Raw genomic sequence first — 22,827 nt, forward strand, 5'->3', positions numbered from 1 at the left:
TAGCAGAGTTGGAAGGGGCCTACAAGGTCATCCAGTCCAACCCCCTGCTCAATGCAGGAATCCAATGCAGGGCTCTTCTGATGTTCTTAGCGTGGGAAACCTCAGCAAATACTTTTATTTCTTCCTATGGTTGGGGTGTGTGTGAAAAAGTATGACGTAACTACTTTGCATTGAGTATTTTTGGTAAAAAAAAGAAAGAAGCCCCCTTAAAACCTGTGCCAGCCATGTTCTCTTGGCTGGCATCTCAATCTCAGCCTTTCACAATGAGGGCTGAGTGAATGCCCACTTCTCCAGCTCTTACGCAAGCAGACCCTCCAGCCTCCTTGTCCAAACTTGACACTCCTGAGCATTCAAATATTTTCCCTACTGGCACCTTGATCAAATAGCAGCCAGAAGGATCTCACTTGAGCCTGTTCCCTGTGGCCGAGAGGCATCACGAGATCTTGAGAAGAACAAACTCAAGAGGGAAAGAAAACGGAAACTCGGATTTCAGGAAGCCCACGTTGTCCGGGCTTGGCTACCTGAGCACAGGGCTATTTTCTCAGCGAGAGTAGCAGCAATTTTAGCCACGGGCTCTTCCTCCCATGTTCCAGGGCTGGGCGTGAGCAACGAAAGCCTGAAATGGTTTGGTACCAGGTTACCTGAAGGACCGCCTATATCTGTGTGAGCCTGCCCCAGCATCAGGATCAGCATTGGACGCCCTGTTGTGGTGTCTGGCTCACCAATTAGAGCCATTAGGCTGGCTGGTATCAAAAGCAGGGCTTTGTCTGTGGTGGCCCCACACCTTTGGAACTCCCTGCCCAGGGAGACACAGATGGCCTCATTACTGGTAGCTTTTTTTTTTTTAAGAGAGCCTGAAAACAAATTTATTCCACCCTACATCTTTAGCTGCTCCTATATTCGTGTGTTTTATAATCTTGGAAGCTGACTTGTGAGGGCAGCGCACAAGCACTGAAGCTCACAAGCGCACACTGAAAGGTAGACTAAAATCTTTTAAATACACAAATACAAACAGGTTTGGGGGCTCATTGTCTAAGCTAACAGACACTGCAAGAACCAAGTCCTTGCCATTGCAATGAGGTGACTTTTGAATACAAAGCACATGGATACACCGCCGCCCTCACCAACTGCTAAATTCGGGAATAGAAATTAAAAGAACAGAAATTAAAAGGTTTTTGAAACTTAAACATGCACAAAGCAAGGGAGGAGAGAGAAATGGGGCAGGAAAAAATGCTGGAAATACACATCATTAAAAAGTGGGGTGGGAAACTTTGGCCCTGCGAGGGTCACAGGGCAGCGAATCAATGGCCATGTTTACATGCACGTGTGTACACTGTGGGGAGGGGACCTTGCCCCACATGAGTGATCTAGATCTGTTCCTTGCTGTCAATCAGTTATGTGGCAGGAGAAAGTGGACGGGGCACCCAGAAGTCTTGTGGACCCCAGAGGTGCGGCCCACAGATTTCCCACCAGCGCAATAAAGGAAGCGAAGTGAAAAATAATATAAAGGTGAGCAAAACTTCCAGGTTCTACCTCCAGTATTCAAGGCAGTAAGCCTGTGTGCACCAGTTACTGTTAGGGTGACCCTATGAAAAGGAGGACAGGGCTCCTGTATCTTTAAGAGTTGCATAGAAAAAGGAATTTCAGCAGGGGTCATTTGTATGCATGCAGCACCTGGTGAAATTCCCTCTTCATCACAACGTTTAAAGCTGCGGGAGCCCTACCCTCTTTTGGATCTGGTCACTCTAGTATAGCTCCTGCAGCTTTAACTGTTGTGATGAAGAGGGAATTTCACCTGGTGTTGCATGCATACAAATGACACCTGCTGAAATTCCATTTTCTATGCAACTCTTAAAGCTACAGGAGCCCTGTCCTCCTTTTCATAGGGTCAGCCTAGTTACTGTGGAACATGGGTGGGAGGGTGCTGTTGCACCATGTCCTGCTTGTTCATCCCTGGCCGATGGCTGCTTGGCCCCTGTGTGAACAGAGTGCTGGACTAGATGGACCCTCGGTCTGATCCAGCATCAGGGCTCTTCTCATGGTCTTATGTGAAGCCTGTCTTTCTCAATCCCTCTTGAATACCACTCCTGGCTCTCCATGGATGGCGTCAGGCCAGGTAACTGGACGCGCATGTGTCGTAACGTCATACGATGGGGGTGGCGTTCCTTGACAAATAAGAGACGCTGCACTAACAGCTGGAAGGAGGAAGCGTGCTGCACCTCGCAACCCTTGAGCATCGCCTGGTACCTGGGCAAGGTAAGTGGCCACTGAGGGCAGGAACAGGACAGGATGAACCAGGCAGGCAGGCAGGGCAGTAGCGTTTATGCGCATGTAAGAACATAAAGTATGACACAGTTGATATTCCGTGCTGAAAGAGGGTGTGAGTGCGCGTGCAAGGAATATGATGCACTGCCAGGCAGGAGTGGCCAAGTGGGTGTGCGAGAGAAGTGGCCTTCTCATACGACTCCGAGCAGAAGGCTGCATGTGTTTCTCACACTGAGTGTGCGAGGAAGAGAATTGGCAACTGTCCGCCAAGGTGCAGGAGGAAGCACGTGTGTATGTACGAAGGGGTGTGCAAAAGATGCAACCCAATGCATGCCTGGTACAAGAGACCCAGATGTCAACTGCTACCAATAAAAGCTGAACGAAGAGGTCTGTGTTCGATTGGTGCATGAGAAACACGGACAAAAACTAGGTGAGGAGTGTGCAAGCGAACGCCCCTCGCTAGAAGTGTGCAAGTGCACATATATACCCTGGCATGAAACAGTGGCTGTATAGGACACCTGTGAACCCCACCGGGTAAGAAAATATGCAGGGACAGCAAATGTAATGCAAAGGGAAAGAGTTTGGACTGGACAATATGGGACTTACACCGGGCCATCGGCAAGCGAGAATCTGAAAATCGGCCCAGATCTGAAAACGGGTGAATAATAGTAACCTACTGAAATGAGGCTCTTTGGGCCCTTAGGAAAAAACACACACTGTGCAAATGCCACATTTAATTACAGTTATTTAAAATAAACATTTTCTCAGAGGATAATTTCTCAAACGGTTTTTTGAAAAATACACTTATGAATCACTTCTTAAAACTGCTGTGAAACACTGATACAAAGAGACAGACAGGCAGTAAGAAACATTTAAATTGGTGGATCAATAGCTAACATTATTGCCTCGAAATTCACCGTCAGGACACAGGGTGGTCAAGATGGGGTAGAAAAGAAGGTAAGGGGGCTGACGAAGGGCGAGTGATGTTCTCCATCAGTGCTGCAGTGCGTGACACCCAGTTTGCCCTCTTTAAAGAGGCCCACACAAGCGCCTTGAAACAGGCATAAAACCCACATCGCCTTCAGGCGTGCCCGTGCCCCCACCCCTCCTGCACTGAAGGCGTGCCCACGCAGAAAGCCAAATCTTAGAATCATAGAATAGCAGAGTTGGAAGGGGCCTACAAGGCCATCGAGTCCAACCCCCTGCTCAATGTAGGAATCCACCCTAAAGCATCCCTGACAGAGGGTTGTCCAGCTGCCTCTTGAAGGCCTCTGATGTGGGAGAGCCCACAACCTCCCTAGGTCACTGATTCCATTGTCGTACTGCTCTAACAGTCAGGAAGTTTTTTTCTGATGTCCAGCCGGAATCTGGCTTCCTTTAACTTGAGCCCGTTATTCCGTGTCCTGCACTCTGACCATCTAGATTCGCCCCCTGGCCTTCAGGACAACCGAGTGACCACTGTGCAGTCATTCTCTCTGCACAGAAAGCAATTTGACCGACACTTGTAGGAGCCAGCTTCCACAGTGACAGCTGCCTGCCTCGGTCCAAACCGGACTGCGCTTTCCCATGCTGCTTGCGTACCGATTGGGGTGTGAGCAATGAAAAGGAACTCAGGAGTTGCCTCCTAGAAGTCTGGGCCCAGTGGTGAAGCCCAGTGGAAGCCGCAGTTTATCTACGATGTCAGTTCTCTAGCGGTTAGATAACAAAGGGCGGGTTTTTTTTATCTCTGACTGGTGATCGCCTGGGGATTCCTCTCTCCGGAGGACAGAGTTTGAGGAGGGCACAGGGCTTGAACTGTGGAGCACGCCCAATCCTTCATGGCCAATTTGGGCCCCCGTGCCAGCTGGATTATTAGGCCCGATAGTCAAAGGTTGCCCTCCCCTGACTCATAGGATGTTTTCCAATATTCAAAGTGCTGCACATCCATACTCCTTATGACAGCCCTATAGGGTAGTCCAGGGTTCTATGGAAAGAAGTTGCACAGATGCATTGCGTAATGCAATGATCAGGTTGCTTGCTGACGATTCCCACATTAATGTGGATGTGGTGAAACAGCCGCGGAAATAGCACTTTTTAATTGGGGTGCTGCTGACAACATTTCCTGCGGGAAATGAGGCGTCCTACTTGGCTTCCAGGTTGACAAACAGTCACCTGACTTTTGGGTTATGTGACTGAGGGCATTCAGAGGAAGCTCATGGTGGAATGCTGGTCTTCCTTCCACGAAAACCACGGGGTGTTCACAACCTAGATTGCGTTAGATACTTATTATAACCTTCAAAACTGCCATTAAAATGCGGCTGGCAGTCCTCACTTTGTGTTTTCTTCACACACTTCTGATTTGGATGATAATGTTTTAGTAAATAAAATAAAAATGATGATGTAAAATTTAATCAGAACAATCTTACAAAAGCTGAATGAACTCATCTGTGCCGCTAGTCCTCATGGAGAACTGTTCAAGTGCCTCCCTTGAAAATTCTACTGTCTTAGCCCCTTCCCTTACGGAAATTAGCCTGTTGGCTGCTTAAAGGCCCAGGGAGCTCAGAATGCCTTCCATGGCGCTTGTGGAGTGCTTAAAGCACTTCACATACTTTATTTCTGTCATCCTTACGACGACCCTATAAAGCAGGCTAGTGTTATCCCCAGATTGCAGGCAGCTGTTCAGGCTGAGAGAAGAGGGTCTCAAAAGGCTTTTAGGTCAGGGAAACCCACCCACCATATCCTCAACAGCGTGGGGTGGGTGGGCAGAGTGTGGGGAGGTAAAACAGGGTGCCAGAAGATGAACATAGTTCTCAAGTAGGTTCCTGTTCTTCGTGTCAAATCTCAGAAACAAACAGGTTTCACAGTTACATTTCCAACTGCACAAATTGCATTTTGCCTTTCCCTCCCCATGATTTATTTATTTATTTATTTATTTATTTATTACATTTCTATACCGCCCAATAGCTGAAGCTCTCTGGGCGGTTCACAAAAATTAAAATCATAGTAAAACAATCAACAGGTTAAAAGCACAAATACACAATACAATATAAAAAGATTTATATCTTGTTTCTAATCATATTTACTTGGAAATAAACCAGATTAATTTTAATTCAAGTAAGTATGTTTATGATCATAGCCTTAGAGAACTATATAATAGGTTGAAGTGGTATACATTCTTATAAACAATGTGCTAGTCAGGATATAAAGTTGGAGTTGAAAATCTGCTAAAGTGATGATGATTTCTTTTCATTTTAACGACAATCAGAACGTACATTAGGAAAGAAAGCAAAGAAGACCGACACTATCATGGAGTTAATCGATCTAGTTCCCGTATTCCAGCACCACCACCCCCGCAGCAGGGGGCAGCAGGCTTGTCAAATACTCCTTGCTCTGTCACAAGGAGCGGGGCCTTGCTGTGGTGACCCCGTTTGCCCACTGAGACTCCAGCAGCTCACGCCGCTCCCCACCGCCCGCTGGATCTTAATAAGTTGGGGAGAAAACGCTGCTGTTGAGGAAAGCGTCCCGTTGGAACAAATGACCCTGTGTACCAGCCTGGCATCAGAGAAATCAAAAAGAAGTGCCAAGCGAGCCACCCCAGGGGCGACTCCGCTGCTGCTAAAGTAGGGTGACCCTATGGAAAGGAGGACCAGGCTCTTGTATCTTTAACAGTTGCATTGAAAAGGGAATTTCAGCAGGTGTCCTTTTTATGCATGCAGCACCTGGTGAAATCCCCTCTTCATCACAACAGTTATGGTCACCGTAGCTAAAGAACCGTCGGAGCAAAAATAAGACACCACCACCGTCATGGGAGGAGTTATAAAGGGCTGCAGGGGCTTGAACCTTGATGGGAGTCATATTCGTTGACCTGTTTTTATTGGGGTTTTAGAGTGCCAAATGTTTACAAGTCTGCAATGAAGTAGAAGGTGGAAATGGGTTGTCCTGCCATGATCTTTAATTATGCCAACCTGCAAAGAGAGACTCAGGTTCCTTAGCGTGCTTTAAAGGGATGGGGAAACCAGGGCCTCTGACAAGAAGGGATGACTCACCTGCCAAACAGGGAGCCTGGCCTGCTTTTTGGCATGCAGAGTGCAGCCTGAAGAATGTCCCTCCCCCAGAACTGGGAACAGACTTCAGGGGGTTGAACCATGCTGCTCCAATCACTAGGCAATATTCTCTTCCAGAGTTAGGAAGACGTTCCAAGAGTTCTTCCGTGCCTCCCAGTTCTTTTCTGCCCCCCTCGGTCATTTCTTGGTCCACATACGTAAACAAAAGGCACAGTGAGGGGGGAAAAACTAGAGTCGTAATTCAGGGGTAAGTACCTCACTTTTGTACTAGTTCAGTGGCCAGTGGTCTAGGGAAGGAGCACCTTCTCCCGTATGTTCCTGCCCAAATGCTAAGATTGTCTTCGGAAGTTCTTCTCTGGGTGCCACCACCCACAATGGTGCAATGGAGGCTACCAGAGAGAGAGCCTTCTCTGTGGTGGCCCCTTCTCTGTAGAATGCCCTCCCCAGGGAAATCCACCAGGTGTTCTCACTGCATAGAAGTTCTGATGCTGGGCTAAAACCTTCCTCTTCCTGCAGGCATTTAATTTCTCATTTGGTGCTCTGAGAATTAAGCTGGCCCATTACTGCTTTAATATTTTTAATATTGTGATATTTTCATTGATGTGTTTATTGTTGTTGTGTTTGGGAATTTGTTTTTATGATTGCAAATTACCCTGCGGGCATCGGTCGGCAGGGCGATGTATACATTTAATAAATAAATAAGTAGGGGACAGGTTTTTAACAGCCCTCCGGCTGCAACACTTCAGCATGTTGCCTCTCTGAGCCTAGTTTCATCATTAAGATGTGGAACTCTTTGCCACAAGATGTGGCGATGGTCACTGACATAGCTCGGAGGATGGCAACAAAGGAGAGGGCTTTTTCAGTGGTGGCCCCCCAGTTATAGAATGATCTCCCCGATGAGGCTCGACTCGTGCCAACATTGTTATCTGTTCGGCACCAGGTCAAGACTTTTCTCTTCTCCCAGGCATTTAACAGCATTTAACAACATATGCTGAGTTTGTTTGTTTTTTAATGGACCCCAGAACTGTTGTTGTTTAAAATGGATACTGTTTTACACTGTTGTTTTTATGTTTTTGATGGTTTTAAATTTGTATACTTTTTAATGTTCAGTGTTTTAACTTTTGTAAACCGCCCAGAGAGCTTCGGCTATGGGGCGGTATATAAATGTAATTAATTATGTAATTAATTATGTAATTAATATGTAATTACATTTAATATGTAATTACATTTAATTATGTAATTAAATGTAATTAACCATGTACATTGATGGTGTTATATAAATAAATAATAATAATAATTAATAATTAATTCCTTATTAATTATAAGACCTATCAAGGGCTGTTAGTCACCATGATAGCTATGATGTCAAATCCTCCAGATTCAGAGACAATGTAGCTTTATAATATATATATATATATATATATATATATATATATATATATGTGTGTGTGTGTGTGTGTGTGTGTGTGTGTGTGTGTGTGTGTAATAAATAAATAAATAAATAAAATACTGCTTTCTAAAACCAAAACAACTTGTGAAAGGTCCAAAACATTAAAACACACACACACACACACACACACAGATAAAAACATAGTAAAAACAACATTGACAACCATAACAATCTTAAAAGAATGCATCTCGGCTCCCTTCCTGAATGCAGAAAGAGGGAATGTCACACATAGGAGGGCCAGGATCTCTTCTCGATCCTCAGGACACGGAATAATGGGCTCAACTTAAAGGAAGCCAGATTCTAGCTGGACATCAGGAAAAACTTCCTGACTGTTAGAGCAGTACGACAATGGAATCAGTTACCTAGGGAGGTTGTGGGCTCTCCCACCCTAGAGGCCTTCAAGAGGCAGCTGGACAGCCATCTGTCAGGGATGCTTCAGGGTGGATTCCTGCATTGAGCAGGGGGTTGGACTCAATGGCCTTGTGGGCCCCTTCTGGCTCTGCTTTTCTATGATCTATGATCTCTATAAGAATTCTGTTTAATTCGAAACTCCGAATGTGAGTGGGAGTGCATTTGGGGGTGGGGGTGGGGCAGGGGGACAACATGAACTTGTGATCATGTTAGAAAAATGAGTATTTAAAAAGAAAGAAAAACCTCACTTTAAGATGCAATGTTTAAAACACATACGCACATGTTCACGCTTTAGTCAACAGGGGGAAAGTGCCCCCTTTGGGGGAAAATGAGCACAGAAATGCACATTTCCCCCCCCCCCCCCCCGGTTTGAAATGTGCACGTTCCCCATTCGAATGAAAAGAAAAACAGGCTGTAGACAGCTTCAGCTATTGCGCAGTGTAGAAATGACATAAACAAATACATAAATGAAAACGGGAGCAAACCAAGCCAAGGTTCAAAGTGGTGTTGGGAATACCTTGGCAAGCTGGAGCATCCTGGGTCTCCCAACCAGTTGCAACTCCAGTGGAAGCGAGTTCCAGAGTTTGGAAGCTCCAGAGGGGAAGGGCCTTTCCTGCGGGTGTGACAAGCCAGCCTCTGCAAGCGAGGGGATCTTCAGAAGGGCCCCTCCCCTGCTGATCTTAGTACCTGACCAGGCTCAGGACGAGATCAGGCCTGGCTGTTTGAGGGGCAGACTAAGCTGTTCAGAGCTTTGAGGCCCAATCCTATGCAGAAGGGGGTGGAAAGTCCCACAACTCCCAGCATTTCCCAGCCAGCCCTATGGGTACTAAAGGAGTAGGGTGACCCTATGAAAAGGAGGACAAGGCTCCTGTATCTTTAACATTTGTATTGAAAAAGAAATTTCAGCAGGTGTCCTTTGTATATATGGAGAACCTGGTGAAATTCCCTCTTCATCACACCAGTTAAAGCTGCAGGAGCTATACTAGAGTGACCAGATTTAAAAGAGGGCAGGGCACCTGCAGCTTTAACGGTTGTGATGAAGAGGAAATTTCACCAGGTTCCCCATATATACAAATGGCACCTGCTGAAATTCCCTTTTCTTTGCAACTGCTAAAGATACAGGAGCCCAGTCCTCCTTTTCATTTGGTGACCCTAAAATGGAGCGTCCCCAGTACACAGTCGTCGGGGTGCCCTGAAGGCGCTTGCGTGCGCCTCCAGGGCACCCTGAAACTCCTAGTGTAGATCCTGATCTTCAGGCCAGAAGAGGCGGCGGCGGCCCTGCATCGCCCCTCGCGGGGACGGGGCAAAAAGTTTCCGGCCTCTCCAGCCGCGTCCTTGCTGCCGCCGCCGCTCACCTCCACCGTCGTAATTCTGTCTTTGCCTCCCCCAGCGCGCCCCCTCCGGCGAAAGAGCCACCCGGGTCGGAGAGCCGGAAGAAGGCCTCCGCCTCTTCTGGCCTGAAGATCAGGATCTACACTAGGAGTTTCGGGGCGCCCTGGAGGTGCACGCAAGCGCCTTCAGGGCGCCCCGACGACTCTGTGTAGATTTGCTCCAGGAATGAATGGTGTCTGGGGAGACCGGTGCTCGTGTTCTTACTTGGCCCGTCTCCCTCTTTCAGCCCTAACCTTCCTCCCAGGGCAGTTGTGAAGATGGAAAGGAATGGGAAGGGAGACCTCTTGGAGAAAGGGTGGGATTAAAAACAGAACCACCTTCCCTCCAAGCTCAAAGGAAACACGTTCCTCACGGACTCTCATACCCCTCTTCTCCTTGCATGCAGGTCGCAGGACATGGGTGGCATGGGGGATCCCCTGAGCCCACTGGGACGGTGGTACATTTACGCCATCCATGGTTATTTCTCGGAGGTGATGTTCACGGCCACGTGGGACTTCATCAGGGACCAGGACTGGAAGTTCCAGGGGGTGACCAGCGTCTGGGCCTTCTTCATCTACGGGACCTGCAGCTTCATCTTAGAGCGCGTCTATATGATGCTGAGGGCCAGGTGCGGCCTCCTGACGCGCTGCGCCCTCTACACCCTGTGCATCTACCTCTGGGAGTTCTCCACGGGCTACGTCCTCCGCCACTTCAACGCCTGCCCCTGGGACTACAGCGGATTTGCCTACAACTTCATGGGCCTCGTGACCCTGGAATATTGCCTCTTCTGGTTCGTTGGCTCCCTCGTCCTGGAGAAGCTCATCATTTTCAACACTCTCCGGCTCAGGCTGGATGGGGCCTCCCAGAAGCCCAAAGAACGTCCTGCTCCCAGATTTGAACTTAAAGACGATTGATCTCGTGCTCATTTATGGAGGCGAGACAACAGACTCCACCCGCCTCCTTCTCTTGAACCTGTTCTGCTCCTGGCAACTCCTCTGCTGCTTGGATTAATTCCCAAGAACCCTTCTCTCTCCCTCTCTCTCTCCTAACAAGAGTTTTGAATCAACTTACTGCAGTGGTCTTTAACCGGTGGGCTGTGAACCAAAAGTGGGTCGGGAAATCAACCCAGATGGGTTGCCGCAAAGCCGTTGCCACCATATTGGGCACGGAGAAAATTGTGAAAGTGGGTGCCAGGTTGCAGGTCGGGAGTATGCGGTGGGTCTCAGGTCTGGACCAGTTGAAGACCACTGTCTTACTGGGGTCACCTTACACAGCTTCCTATCTCTCTGAAGCACGGCGATTTAAATTCGCGATTAAAAACCATTTCAATTCAGTTCCAGAGAGGTCGCGTGATGCAGTCCGCCCAGTCCCCCAACACTTTGCATAGCAGTGCGAGGCTTTTACGATGCTTGCTGGAGTGAGCGGCTTGGGCTGGCTGGTCGTTCAGCCAGGGGCCTTCCCCAATCTGATGTGTCAGGAGAAGAAGCTGGGGGAAGCAGGTAGCTGATGGTCAGGCCAGCAACGAAGAAGCATCAGCAGAACCAGGGCACCGGCTCAGCTGGATAGAAATAGCTAGGGTGGGGTGTGTGTGTGTGTGTGTGTGTGAAGCTCAGGAGAAAGGGGGGGTACCATCCCACTCCATAGCATCTGCCCCTTTGCCGATATTCCAAAGTACAATGTTGATTTGGTAGGAGATGGAGCAGTTAAGGAAACACAGTTATTTCACATTCTTCAGACTTAAAAACACACACACGTTTGTGTATGGGGTTCCGGGGCTTGTCTATACACTCTGGATACTAGGGGTGTGCACGGACCCCCCGCTCCACCCCGCGGGCCGATCCGAAAATTTCAGATCGGCCCGCTCCGCTCTGCCCATACTCCGCTCCTCTTCGCAGCGGAGCTCCGGCTCCGAATCGGAACTCCGCAGTGGAGGGGAGTGGCGCCAGGTAAGGCCGGGAGAGGAGGGTGGGAGGTTTACCGGGCCCTGCCGCTGTTGCCACATGGGAGACAGCGGCAGGGCCCGGTAAACCCCACTTCCTGGTTGAACCGCGGGCTCAATTGAAGACGCCGACGGACCGCGGACGGAGGCAGGTAAGGGACAGGAGGGCGGGGGTGTTACCAGGCCCTGCCACTGTCGCCACATGGGCGACAGCGGCAGGGCCTGGTAAACCCCACTTACCTTTCCGGTGGAGCTCCGGATCGAGGCGAAGGATCTGCCTTCACCTCGATCCTCTTCGCCACGCTCCGCCGGCCCCCCAATCCTCTTCGCCTCCGTCTTAAGGGCAGGCGAAGCCCCCCGCTCCGCTTCTAATTCGCCGGTCCAATTAGAAGCGGAGCACATCCCTACTGGATACCCCTTCGTGGCTGCGCAGTTGCGCTCCATTGTTTATATGATGCAGCCACCAACTTGCAGCCACAAGGAACTATTCCCCGTGAAACTGCGCTTTTTTAAGGTTTTGTTTTATCGCGACTTCTTACATTGCTCCGATGTCACCATGGTTGTTTGTTGTCCGTTAGTGGCGGCTTCAGTTTGGATGAAGAGAGTGGGCATAGCTAGGGGCGAATCCCAGTGCAGGGTAGGGGGCTCAGCAAACCTACGGTAGTAATGGCTGACATGGCGATAGTAGAATCTGAGGGGTGAAAGTAAGGGCAGTTACGACATTGCATAAATTCAATGAACTGTTGCAGCGCATCTGCGCTGCTACAGGCTTGCAAAGTTGCACAGAGTTGCCAGAAAAAAAACAAAAAGGTTTTCGCCGTTTTCGATGCCTTGATACCTGCTGCCCATTTCTGCCGTCTGACCCCAGTGCTGTGGTTTTTCCTGGCTGGTTAGCCCATGCTCATTCCTGCCATATAACTCCATCGATGCCGCTTTGCAGTAGCGACGCTGTGGGGTTTTTTTGGGTGGGGGCGGGGGAACGAGTAGGCAAAGCGGAGCCGTGGAGAGCGGTGACTTTTGATCTCTCCTGCATTTAATCCACTGGCCATCGGAGGGTGCCAGAGCTGCAGTGGGAGCACAGAAGGTGGACGGATGGATGGAGTTGATTTGCAAGAACGTCAAAGGAGATGTTGAGTAGCCTTCCTCAACCTGGTGCCTTCCAGAGCTGTTGGCTGGGGATGATGGGAATTGCAGTCCAACACCTCTGAAGAGCACATGGTAAGGGAAGGCTGATTTAGTCTGTACAATTTTATCCAGCAGAGAGAGCTGGCATTCTGCTCAGTAAATAGGGAGGGGTTGGGTGTTAGCTTCCATATCTACCCATTGTAAACAGGACAGGCAGGTGGTGGGTGGGTTGCGGGGTGGGGTGGGGAACCAAGCGGCGGCGGCAGCAACAACCTGGCCTAGTTTTCAGCCTCTTCTCAGCCAGTTGCCAGAACTGCATCAAGAAAACCCAATTTCTGGCACAGGAACCAAGCAGTAGCATTTTCAGTCTGTAGCACCCACATGTGGCCTGACAGAGGCTGATGTGCTCAGCCCGGACTATTTCATGCGCCAGGGCATGAGAGATCGCAGGCTGCATGTGTGCCCTTCACCTTCAGCTCAGAGCACAGCTTAATCTGGGCAGGGTGCATGATGCACACGCACGAGGCCGGGCTCAGACTCTGACCTGTGCCACACCAATTTGTTCCTCTCCATGTCCAGCCTGTGCAATCCAACTCTGGGGTTGGATTGCATGATTCTGCACATTCTTACACATGCATAAATGTTAGACGACAACAACAGAAACAACAATGGAAGTATGTCTCAGTGACAAGGCCATGCAACTTAGAGACCTGAAACATGGCATGCATACTACAGGTACCCTAGGGGTGTGCACTTCAGTGTTCGGGGTGTGTGCCTAAGAGTGCCAGTGGGTGTGGCTTCACTCAAATGGGGTGCAGTTCTGGCAGCTGCATCGGTTTGCTTCCAGCCTTCGCTGTGCCAGTTCAAGGACTATTCCAACCTGTGTGGAGCCAGGTCCATTCACTATTATGCCGTCCGTTAGATGCACACAAAGAACCGTATGCACACACACACACACTGCAAGACACTATACACTTTGTTCAAGCTTGACTGGATGCTTCCTTGAACCTACAACAGATGCTACAAAGAGAAAGATTCTCCCTCTACCCTGCCCCCTTTCCCAGCCCCCCTCCTTTCCCCAGTGAATAATTTCATGGGAAGACGCCCAAATCACAAGAGGTTCTACGGGCAGCCTGGGAAAGGAGGAGTTAAACTGCTCGCACCCCTGGGAATGCAACACACACACTCCCAGCAAGCAGGACTCCGTCACCTGGCCTTGGCAAGAACAAACAAGGGGATCCAAAGGACAAAGAGAACTGTCATTTGTTGGAAAAGCAGTAAAAAGCCGAAACGGATACCTGAAGGCCACCCAGCCTGACCCCTGATGTGAAAACAAGTGGTTCCATCATCCCCTCCCCCTCCTTGCTACATTTTCAGTCCCGACCCTGCTTCAGCTCTGCTCCGAAGCCCACTTGTAAAACAAGAACATCAGAAGAGCCCTGATGCTGGATCAGACCAAAGGTCCATCTAGTCCAGCCTTCTTCAACCTGGGGCGCTCCAGATGTGTTGGACTGCATCTCCCAGAATGCCCCAGCCAGCTGGGGCATTCTGGGAGTTGTAGTCCAACACATCTGGAGCGCCCCAGGTTGAGGAAGGCTGATCTAGTCCAACATTCTCTTCACACCGTGGCCAAACAGCTGCTTGTGGGAAACCCACAAGCAAGACATGAGTCCAAAAGCACTGTCCCACCCATGTTCCCCAGCAACTGGTGTATATAAGCAGCTTGCCTCTGATACTGGAAGCGGCATCTGACCATCAGGACGAGCAGCCATTGATGGCCTCCTCTTCCAGGAATTTATCCAACCCCCTTTTCAAGCCATCCAAAGTGGTGGCCATCACTACCATCTCGTGGTAGCAAATGCCGTAGTTTAACTTCGCACGTTGTGTCCTTCCTTTGATCTGTCCTGAATCTCCCACCAATCAGTTTCATGGGTTGACTGCGTTGGGGTCTAGTATTTTGAGAGAGGGAGGAAAAGAAATTCAGCAGGGATTGCTTAGCTGTTGCGGAAGAAGTGGCAGGGCAGAGGTACAAAAAGGGCACACGCACACCCGCCCTGGCAAAAGAAGAGGCAAAATTCTGGAATAACCCTGGCACCCTCCTTGAATGAACAACTCCAGGGTTTCACTCCAGGACTCCACTTACGATGCAGGGGAGAGTATCTCTGAGCAGGTACAGAGTGCCTTCCTCTTACCAATGACAGATTAAGCAGGCGTGAGCTCATGCCTCTGAATTACTGCTCGTTCCCAAGCAACGGCTCATTTTGGACACGAGGCACAGAAGTTCACACCTTCTTGGGAGCCCTGTCCGAGAAACCGGGGTTTTCGTTGGGGTTTGCGTTTATTTGCTACCTGTTGCAAAAGAGGCAGCAAACACAAAAAGAGTAGGATGGAAATTGTTTTCTCTAAAACACCATCTCATTATCTTGGCTTCAAAAGGCAGGCAGGCCGGCCCTCTAATTAAGGGATGAGGAAACAGAGGCCTGGGCAAATGGAAGTGACTCACGTCAAAATAGGGAGTGGTACTAGGCGTGCCTTCCTTGACGCTCCAACCACTAGGCACCATTCCCTTCCTGACCTGGGAAGAGGCCCCAAGGGTTCTCGGCCTCCCAGGCCTCCCAGCACCTGCTCATTCTTTTCACACAAGGCTACTGTGGGCCGTGTATATATGAACAAAAGACAGATTGGGGGGAAATTGTAGCAGGAATTCTGGGGTAAGTACTCTGCTTTTATACTGTTTGTCTGGGAGGGCAGCACAGAGATCAGGGTTTGAAATGGAGGCGGGGGGCGGCAGCGTTCAAATGCAGCAACCCATCTTCACACGCTCACGACACCCACTAGAAGCACCTTTTTGCCTCTGGCCTGGTTGAGTGAGCATGTGCGAATATTGTTAATCACATGGTCATGGCTGCCCCCTGGCTTTGATGCCTTTTAAAACAGGATTGGATTTATTCGTAGAGGTTTATCAGCAGCCATTGGCCATGTTCCAAAGCAGCCCACCTCCAAATACCACTTTCTGGGGGGCGAACAGCAGAGAGGGATGTTGCCTCCTTGCTCTGCTCATATGCTTCTGAGAAGCATCTGGCTAGCAAGATGTTGGGTTAGATTAAGTCCTGATCCAGCCAACCTCTTCCTACATTCTTATGAATTCCAGTTGGAGGAAGCTGCAGAGAAGCCTGCATAGGCACACCAAAATCCTAAACTGGTTAAACCAATATACTTTCCAGTTTAACACGTCTGCAGTCATAATCATGCAAGCTCGGTATTTTCGCACACTCAAGTACTTCACAGTTGTGGTTGGTTTTTTTTAAAAAAAAATAAAAATAAAATAAGCATGTTCCTAGCCCTAGGGTGACCATATGCAAAGGAGGACAGGGCTCCTGTGTCTTTAACAGTAATGTAGGAAAGGGAATTTCAGCAGGTGTCAATTGAAGAGGGTGAAATTCCCTCTTCATTTATTTATTTATTTATTACATTTTTATACCGCCCAATAGCTGAAGCTCTCTGGGCGGTTCACAAAAATTAAAACCATAATAAAACAACCAACAGGTTAAAAGCACAAATACAAAATACAGTATAAAAAGCACAACCAGGATAAAACCACGCAGCAAAATTGATATAAGATTAAAATACAGAGTTAAAACAGTAAAATTTAAATTTAAGTTAAAATTAAGTGTTAAAATACTGAGTGAATAAAAAGGTCTTCAGCTGGCGACGAAAGGAGTACAGTGTAGGCGCCAGGCGGACCTCTCTGGGGAGCTCATTCCACAGCCGGGGTGCCACAGCGGAGAAAGCCCTCCTCCTGGTAGCCACCTGCCTCACTTCCTTTGGCAGGGGCTCACGGAGAAGGGCCCCTGTAGATGATCTTAAGGTCCGGGCAGGTACATATGGGAGGAGGTGTTCCTTCAAATAACCTGGCCCCAAACTGTTTAGGGCTTTGAATGTCAATACCAGCACTTTGAATTGGGCCCGGACCTGGACTGGCAGCCAATGAAGTTGTAAAAGGACTGGTGTGATGTTCATCACAACAGTTAAAGCTACACTAGCTATAGTAGAGTGGCCAGATACAAAAGAGGGCAGGGCTTCTGCAGCTTTAACTGTAGTGATGAAGAGGGGATTTCACCCTCTTCAATTGACACCTGCTGAAATTCCCTTTTCTACATTACTGTTAAAGATACAGGAGCCCTGTCCTCCTTTGCATAGGGTCACTCTACCTAGCCCTCAAGGTTTTAAAAAATAAGCTTAAAACCATGCAAGTGCCAGTAAGCTGAGAAGCAGGGTGAAGGGGGGGGGCGGGGGCTTGAGGGAAAGGAAAGCAAGTTTTGCAGTTTCTCTTTTTCCCTCCACTGGTACTAGAAGCAAAATAAAAGTATACAAAGCAAACTTGCATCCTCTGTTTATGCCACACAGAATCCAGCTTCTAATCATTGCAAAAATGTGCCCCTTGGTGGGCCTGCTCCTATGTGCATGGTATGCTTAAGTAGTGATCAGAGCACTAGATAAACATTCTAAAAATGGTCCCTGGGGGGCAGGCATGATCCGCCAGCCACCCAAGGGTGCTGCATGTCCATCCCTGCTCTGAAGAGAGCCAAGGTAGTCTGGTTTAAAACTAGTTCAATGTGCGATGCAGACAAGTAAAGGTTACAAGAGACACATAGCTTGGTTATGCACGTGCTCAAACGTCAAACACGCTTTTGCAGTTCCATCCCACAGCTGATATCTGCCTAAGAAACTCAGTTCCTTTAAAAGTAAAACAAAAATGAGCACCCTCGTTCTCGTGAGAGCTAAAAGGAGGGCTGGGAAACACTCGGATTGAATTCGCAGAAGGTTGTTGCACCTGAAATCATTCTGAACTCACCCCCAATTTCATGAATGGTGCCGGGTTGGATGGAGTGGTAAAGCAATGAGAACCCAGTCTGGTAAGCAGTGTGGAGCTAGGCCAGGAAGGAGGTAAGCCGGGAACCCGTGGCATGCAGTACTCAGACTGAGAAATCAACAGGTGGTGAAGCAATGGCTTTATAGGGCCAGCTAAGTCCCCATTGGCCCCCACATGTCACCTGGCCTCTGCTGGGCAGGTAGGTGCAATACCACCCCTGGCCATCTTGCAGTGGAGGCGCTGGTGCGCAGTGGAGAACAGGTGAGTCACGGTCTCTTTTGTCAAGCTGTGACCTGCATTTTAAGCCAATGCATCGTCATGTGACGTTGGGTTGATTTAGCCATTAAATTTGCACAAATCTGTGCATGAAAAAAACTATTGTTCCAAAAGTATGCCCCAGGCCGTTTTTGATAACTCCTTCTATTCAGAATCATAGCCCTATAGTCAGTTCATTCCTGCTCTGCTCCTCCCTCTTTCTTCTTTCTCCTTCTCATCTCTGTTCTTCATGTGTTTGGTAGGGTGACCCTATGAAAAGGAGGACAGGGCTCCTGTATCTTTAACAGTAATGTAGGAAAGGGAATTCCTACACTAGCTATAGTAGAGTGGCCAGATACAAAAGAGGGCAGGGCTTCTGCAGCTTTAACTGTTGTGATGAAGAGGGGATTTCACCCTCTTCAATTGACACCTGCTGAAATTCCCTTTTCACATGCCCCAATTCCACGTGACCTCTTGCCATCTCTTCCACGCAGGTCCCAAGCCATGGAGAGGGTCAACGGCGGGCCCCTGAGCCTGCTGAGCCGGGCCTACGTCTACGCCATCCACGGCTACTTCTGTGAGATCCTCTTTGCAGCCGTCATCCTGGACCAGGACTGGACATTTCCGGGGGTCACAAGCTTGTGGTCGCTCCTGGCTTATGGCAGCTGCGGCTTGGCCTTAGAGCGCCTCTATCTCCTGCTGCGCGAGGCCTGCTGCCTCCTGACGCGCTGCCTGCTCTACACCCTCTGCATCTATCTCTGGCAGTTCTGCACAGGCTCCATCCTCTTGCTTTTCGGTGCCCGCCCCTGGGACTTCAGTGGATTTCACTACAACTTCTGGGGCCTCGTTGCCCTGGAGCACAGCCTCATCTGGTTTGTGACCTCCCTCTTACTGGAGAAGACCATCATCTGCAACGTGCTGAGAGTCAGGCTGGATCCGGCCTGGAAGAAACCCCCCGGGCGTCCCCTCCCCAGGTTTGAACTTAAAGTTGACTGATCTGGCACTGGTGTAGCAAGGAGAGAAGACAGATCCCGTCCGCCTCCTTCTCTTGAATCCGGCCTGCTCTTGCCAATGCCTCCTCTGCTTGGATTAATTCTCAAGCATCCTTCAGTGTTTCTGCATGAGGCTTTGATTGTGTGCTCCTGATTGCACACTCAGGGGTAATGTGGGGGTGCTTCACACGATGGCGTCATCTCCTAGAGCCTCTCCTGTGCTTTGCAACCATTATCACGGGGTTCCCCCCCAATGAGCAAAAGTGCAACATTTTCCCCCCTGAATGGCATTTTAAACCCGTGTGTAATTGTGCAATTTCACTAAACCACCAGCACCACCTAGTGGCTGTCTAATGGAACATATAGAAAGGCAGAAAAAGAAAACTTCCGAACACATGTAAAGGAGCCAATGTTAATCCCATAAAGAATCCAGAAGAAAAAGCCTTGGTAAAGGTGCAGGATAAAAGCCTTGTGTAGAAATGCCCCCCTTTATCCCTCCTCACAATGGATGGGGAAATGGTTAGAATTTGCAGCGTTCTCTCTTTACAAGGTAGCATGGTGCATTGGTGGGAGTGTCAGACTAATTCCTAGGGGACACAGGTTCAAATCCCCGCTAGCCACGAAGCTCACTAAGTGACAGTGAGCCAGGTTCTAGTCACCAGTTAGCGATGAAGCTTGCTGGGTGACTTTGGACCAGCCACTAACTCTCAGCGTAACCTGTCTTACAGGGTTGTTGTGAAAATAAATTGGAAAAAGCCCAGACCGCCATGGAGGAAGGGTGGGATACAAATGTGGATGATGATGGTGTGACATTGAGCCTCTATGTAACGTGATGTGTTACTCTCCAATTTCATGGCCTGCTTTTGTGCCTCTACTAGTATGCCTCTTTTATTATGATTTCCCATTCCTTTTTTTAAAATCGCAAGGTAGCCCTATTTTGGTATATAAAATAGAAAGGTTAAGAAGTGGAAATCAGTAGTTAGGCCTTGTCTCACCCATCTGGCCGCTGTGCAAACAGAGTGCTGGACTAGATGGACCCGTGGTCTGATCCAGCATCAGGGCACTTCTGATGTCCTTATGACAACGGGGCAATTGAGCAGGACCACTCAAAGGGCATTTATGGACCACCATTCATCACGGATCTCCCGCCTCTCAGGAAGCAATCAGATGGGCTCAACTCACAAGGCAGTTTGGCCTCCTTGCAGTCTTGCTGGAAAGCTCTGCTTCATTGGACTTACTCATGAGTAAACATGACAGGAAGGTCTTTGCCCTGTGTAAGGGCATTACTGGATAATATAATGCAGTCTTCCCCAACCTGGTGTGTGTGTGTGTGCGTGTGTGTGTGTGTGTGTGTCCGTCCATAAATCAAAGACTAGTCCAAATCCAACAGGGAGATCTCTCTCTCTCTCTCTCTCTCTCTCTCTCTCTCTCCCTCTCATAATCCTAGAACCCAAAAGTCATCATGCAGACTTACAGGCTGTTTCTTCACTTTTGGGGGTGGGGGAGAATTTGCACTAAATCTCCTGAGTTGTAATGCAGGTCAGCACTACTTCACATCAGTGCTAAGGCGTATTATTGCTCATGCACGTTAGCACAAACAGAACGAAACTCTTGGTTTTAAAAACCTGATTCCATCCATAAGCAGGCAACAGGATGAAAGACACTTGATAAGCCACGAAACACAAACAGACCAGGTTTAAATAAAATCTGTGCATCCTTAGCCACAACTGAGGTTTAAAAGGCTCCTGAGGCAGCCACCTCGCTGAAGCCAAGGCGGTCTGGGTCAGGTCAGGTCGCTTGGAGGGGACCCACATGTAGCCACTTTGAATTCCACGATGGAAGATAGGTAGGATACAAATAAAGGCTGCTCCATCAGAATAGAGGCCTTCAAGAGGCAGCTGGACAACCATCTGTCAGGGATGCTTTAGGGTGGATTCCTGCATTGAGCAGGGGGTTGGACTCAATGGCCTTGTAGGCCCCTTCCAACTCTGCTATTCTATGATTCTATGAATAACACCTGCAGTCCAGCTAATGCTGTTTTTCAGGCTCAAGCAACTTTCTGATATCCCTATCTGGCATGTTCCATGTAGACCAAGATGGGAGGGGAAAGGGCCTGGGCTTTTGCAAACAGGATCTGCAACAGCTGAGAAAGATGTGGGTGGTGAGCCCTTCCCAAGAAGGGAGATTTCTACAGGAGGGCTGGGTGGCAACTGTCAATCCTCCAGCCCCGGTGTTTATCAATATGCCACCTTTGTGGGCTGGGAATCAGGAAAAAACTGTGTCCAAATAAAATGGCAAACTCCTCTGAATGGATTTGTTGTTGTTTATGTGAATAAGTGAACACTGTTCCCGGGAACAGTTGCATTTCGCCCGTTGATGCAATTCACATTCCTTGGTGAGAGCTGGCGTGGTGAGAGTGGGAACTGAGAGACTGAGCTATGGATCAGGGATTCCCTGGGGTTTGAATCTCACCTCTGCCATGAACGTCCTAGGGGTAAAGCCCCCCCCCCTCAGCCTCAGTCCTCCCATCTGCAATACGGGAATAAGAATACCATATTACCTTATGTGTGGATTGTAGTTAGGGAATGCATGCCAAGTGCTTTGGACAATTGGAAGTGATATACAAAGATGAGGATGAGAGCAGCCGTGCTGGCCAGGAATGACAGCAGTTACATAAACACCATGACTCCACTGCCTCTCCTGGGCCATGAAAAGGAATATTCACTCCCCCCCCCCCCCGCCCATCGAACCCCAGGCTGTGATCAGATCTTGTTTTAAGGCAACCTTTCCCAACCTGTTGCCCTGTAGATGTTTTGGACTACAACTCCCAGCATTCCTTAGATGTTTTGGACTACAACACCCCTAGTGACCTTGAGGGCTGGAGCTGATGGGGAATCGAAGTCCAAAACATCCCAAGGGCACCAGGCTGGGCAAGGCTCCTCGTGAGGAACTCAAGGGATGGTCTCTTCTTACCCACAGCAATGGCATCTAGAGGAATCTGCCTTCTGGGCACCTGCACCCGCGCCGCGGCCTCGCATGAGACGGCACATTTTGTCCCGAGACTGAACAGCGGCTTCTTTGAAACAGCAACAGATGCTCTGGGTGCAGACGGGGGTAGTTGCGTTCCCATCCATCCATCCCAGAGCCCGCCCCCTTCCTTTTGCACTAACAAAAGGGCCTTCCCCCCCCCTCCCCAAGAAAGGAGAGAAAAGGCGGCAGAGAGGCGGCAGCAGCAGTGGGGTGGGTGGGGGAATCCCAGCCCCTGTGATGTGTTTGCAAGGCTGCTGAGAGATTCTCCACCCACCCTGGCCCCTTTCTTTCCCCCTACTTAACGCCCCTCCTAGCACATAACTTCATGGGAACAAGTCACAAAGCTTCACAGGCAGCCTGGGAGAGGAGGGGGTTAAACAACTTCTCCCCTCCTCCCCAGACAATTTATCCCCATAAGCAAGGCCACAAGCAATGGAAGCAAATACACAAAGAGTTTCATTTGTGGAAAGGCAGCAAAAAGCAGAAAGCATACCTCAGGGCCATCCAATCTGCCCCCTGATGTGATGGCAAACTGTTTCCATCCAAATGCGAAGAGCTCAGCCCACAATGCCGCAGGATCCAAGTTTTCCTAAAAGGACTTAAAACTTTTGTCCGTGTTTAAACTTCAAAGCCTCCCTCATACCTCAGTACCAGACCTCAAGGTCGAAAGACTTCCAACCTTGCACTTTAAATTTTAAAAGAACCAGCATTTCTTCAGGACAAGGGAGCAGCCTTCCCAACCTGGTGTCTTCTACATCTATTGGACTGCATTACCCATCATCCCCAGCTGCATAGGCTCCAGCATTCTCTCCAGATTTCCCTCAAGATGCTGCAAGGCCCCAGTCTCTTTCTTCTGGGCCAGGGTCAGGCACGTCAGAAAAGACGTTGGCACTGGGTTGCATTCATTGTAGGCATTCATTTACACTTGCTACTGAACGTTTGCAAGCTAATTTGCTCCAGCCACAGTTGTGCATCTGTAAAATGGGTTTAACAACAAACAATTTTGCAGTATTTGTCACAAAGATGCAAGGGGAAAAAAACATTCATGGTTTAAAATCAGACAAAGGCAAATA

General features: G+C 49.0%; 2 protein-coding genes across 2 annotated transcripts; both read left to right on the forward strand.

Annotated features, from left to right (window-relative positions):
- Window positions 1-6,540: 6,540 nt before the first annotated feature.
- LOC134408039 (transmembrane protein 229B-like) lies at window positions 6,541-10,579 on the forward strand. The gene is made up of 2 exons (XM_063140103.1): window positions 6,541-6,555; window positions 9,947-10,579. Exon 2 carries the CDS (start codon window positions 9,957-9,959, stop codon window positions 10,452-10,454), a length of 498 nt encoding a protein of 165 aa, XP_062996173.1. The 5' UTR covers window positions 6,541-6,555; window positions 9,947-9,956; the 3' UTR covers window positions 10,455-10,579.
- Window positions 10,580-15,226: 4,647 nt separating this feature from the next.
- On the forward strand, window positions 15,227-18,751 carry LOC134408069 (transmembrane protein 229B-like). Its single transcript, XM_063140142.1, has 2 exons — window positions 15,227-15,315; window positions 18,227-18,751. The coding sequence occupies exon 2, from the start codon at window positions 18,237-18,239 to the stop codon at window positions 18,726-18,728; it is 492 nt and encodes a 163-aa protein (XP_062996212.1). The 5' UTR covers window positions 15,227-15,315; window positions 18,227-18,236; the 3' UTR covers window positions 18,729-18,751.
- Window positions 18,752-22,827: the final 4,076 nt, after the last annotated feature.

This window comes from Elgaria multicarinata, chromosome 13 (assembly GCF_023053635.1).
Source record: "Elgaria multicarinata webbii isolate HBS135686 ecotype San Diego chromosome 13, rElgMul1.1.pri, whole genome shotgun sequence".
Classification (NCBI taxonomy): domain Eukaryota; kingdom Metazoa; phylum Chordata; class Lepidosauria; order Squamata; family Anguidae; genus Elgaria; species Elgaria multicarinata.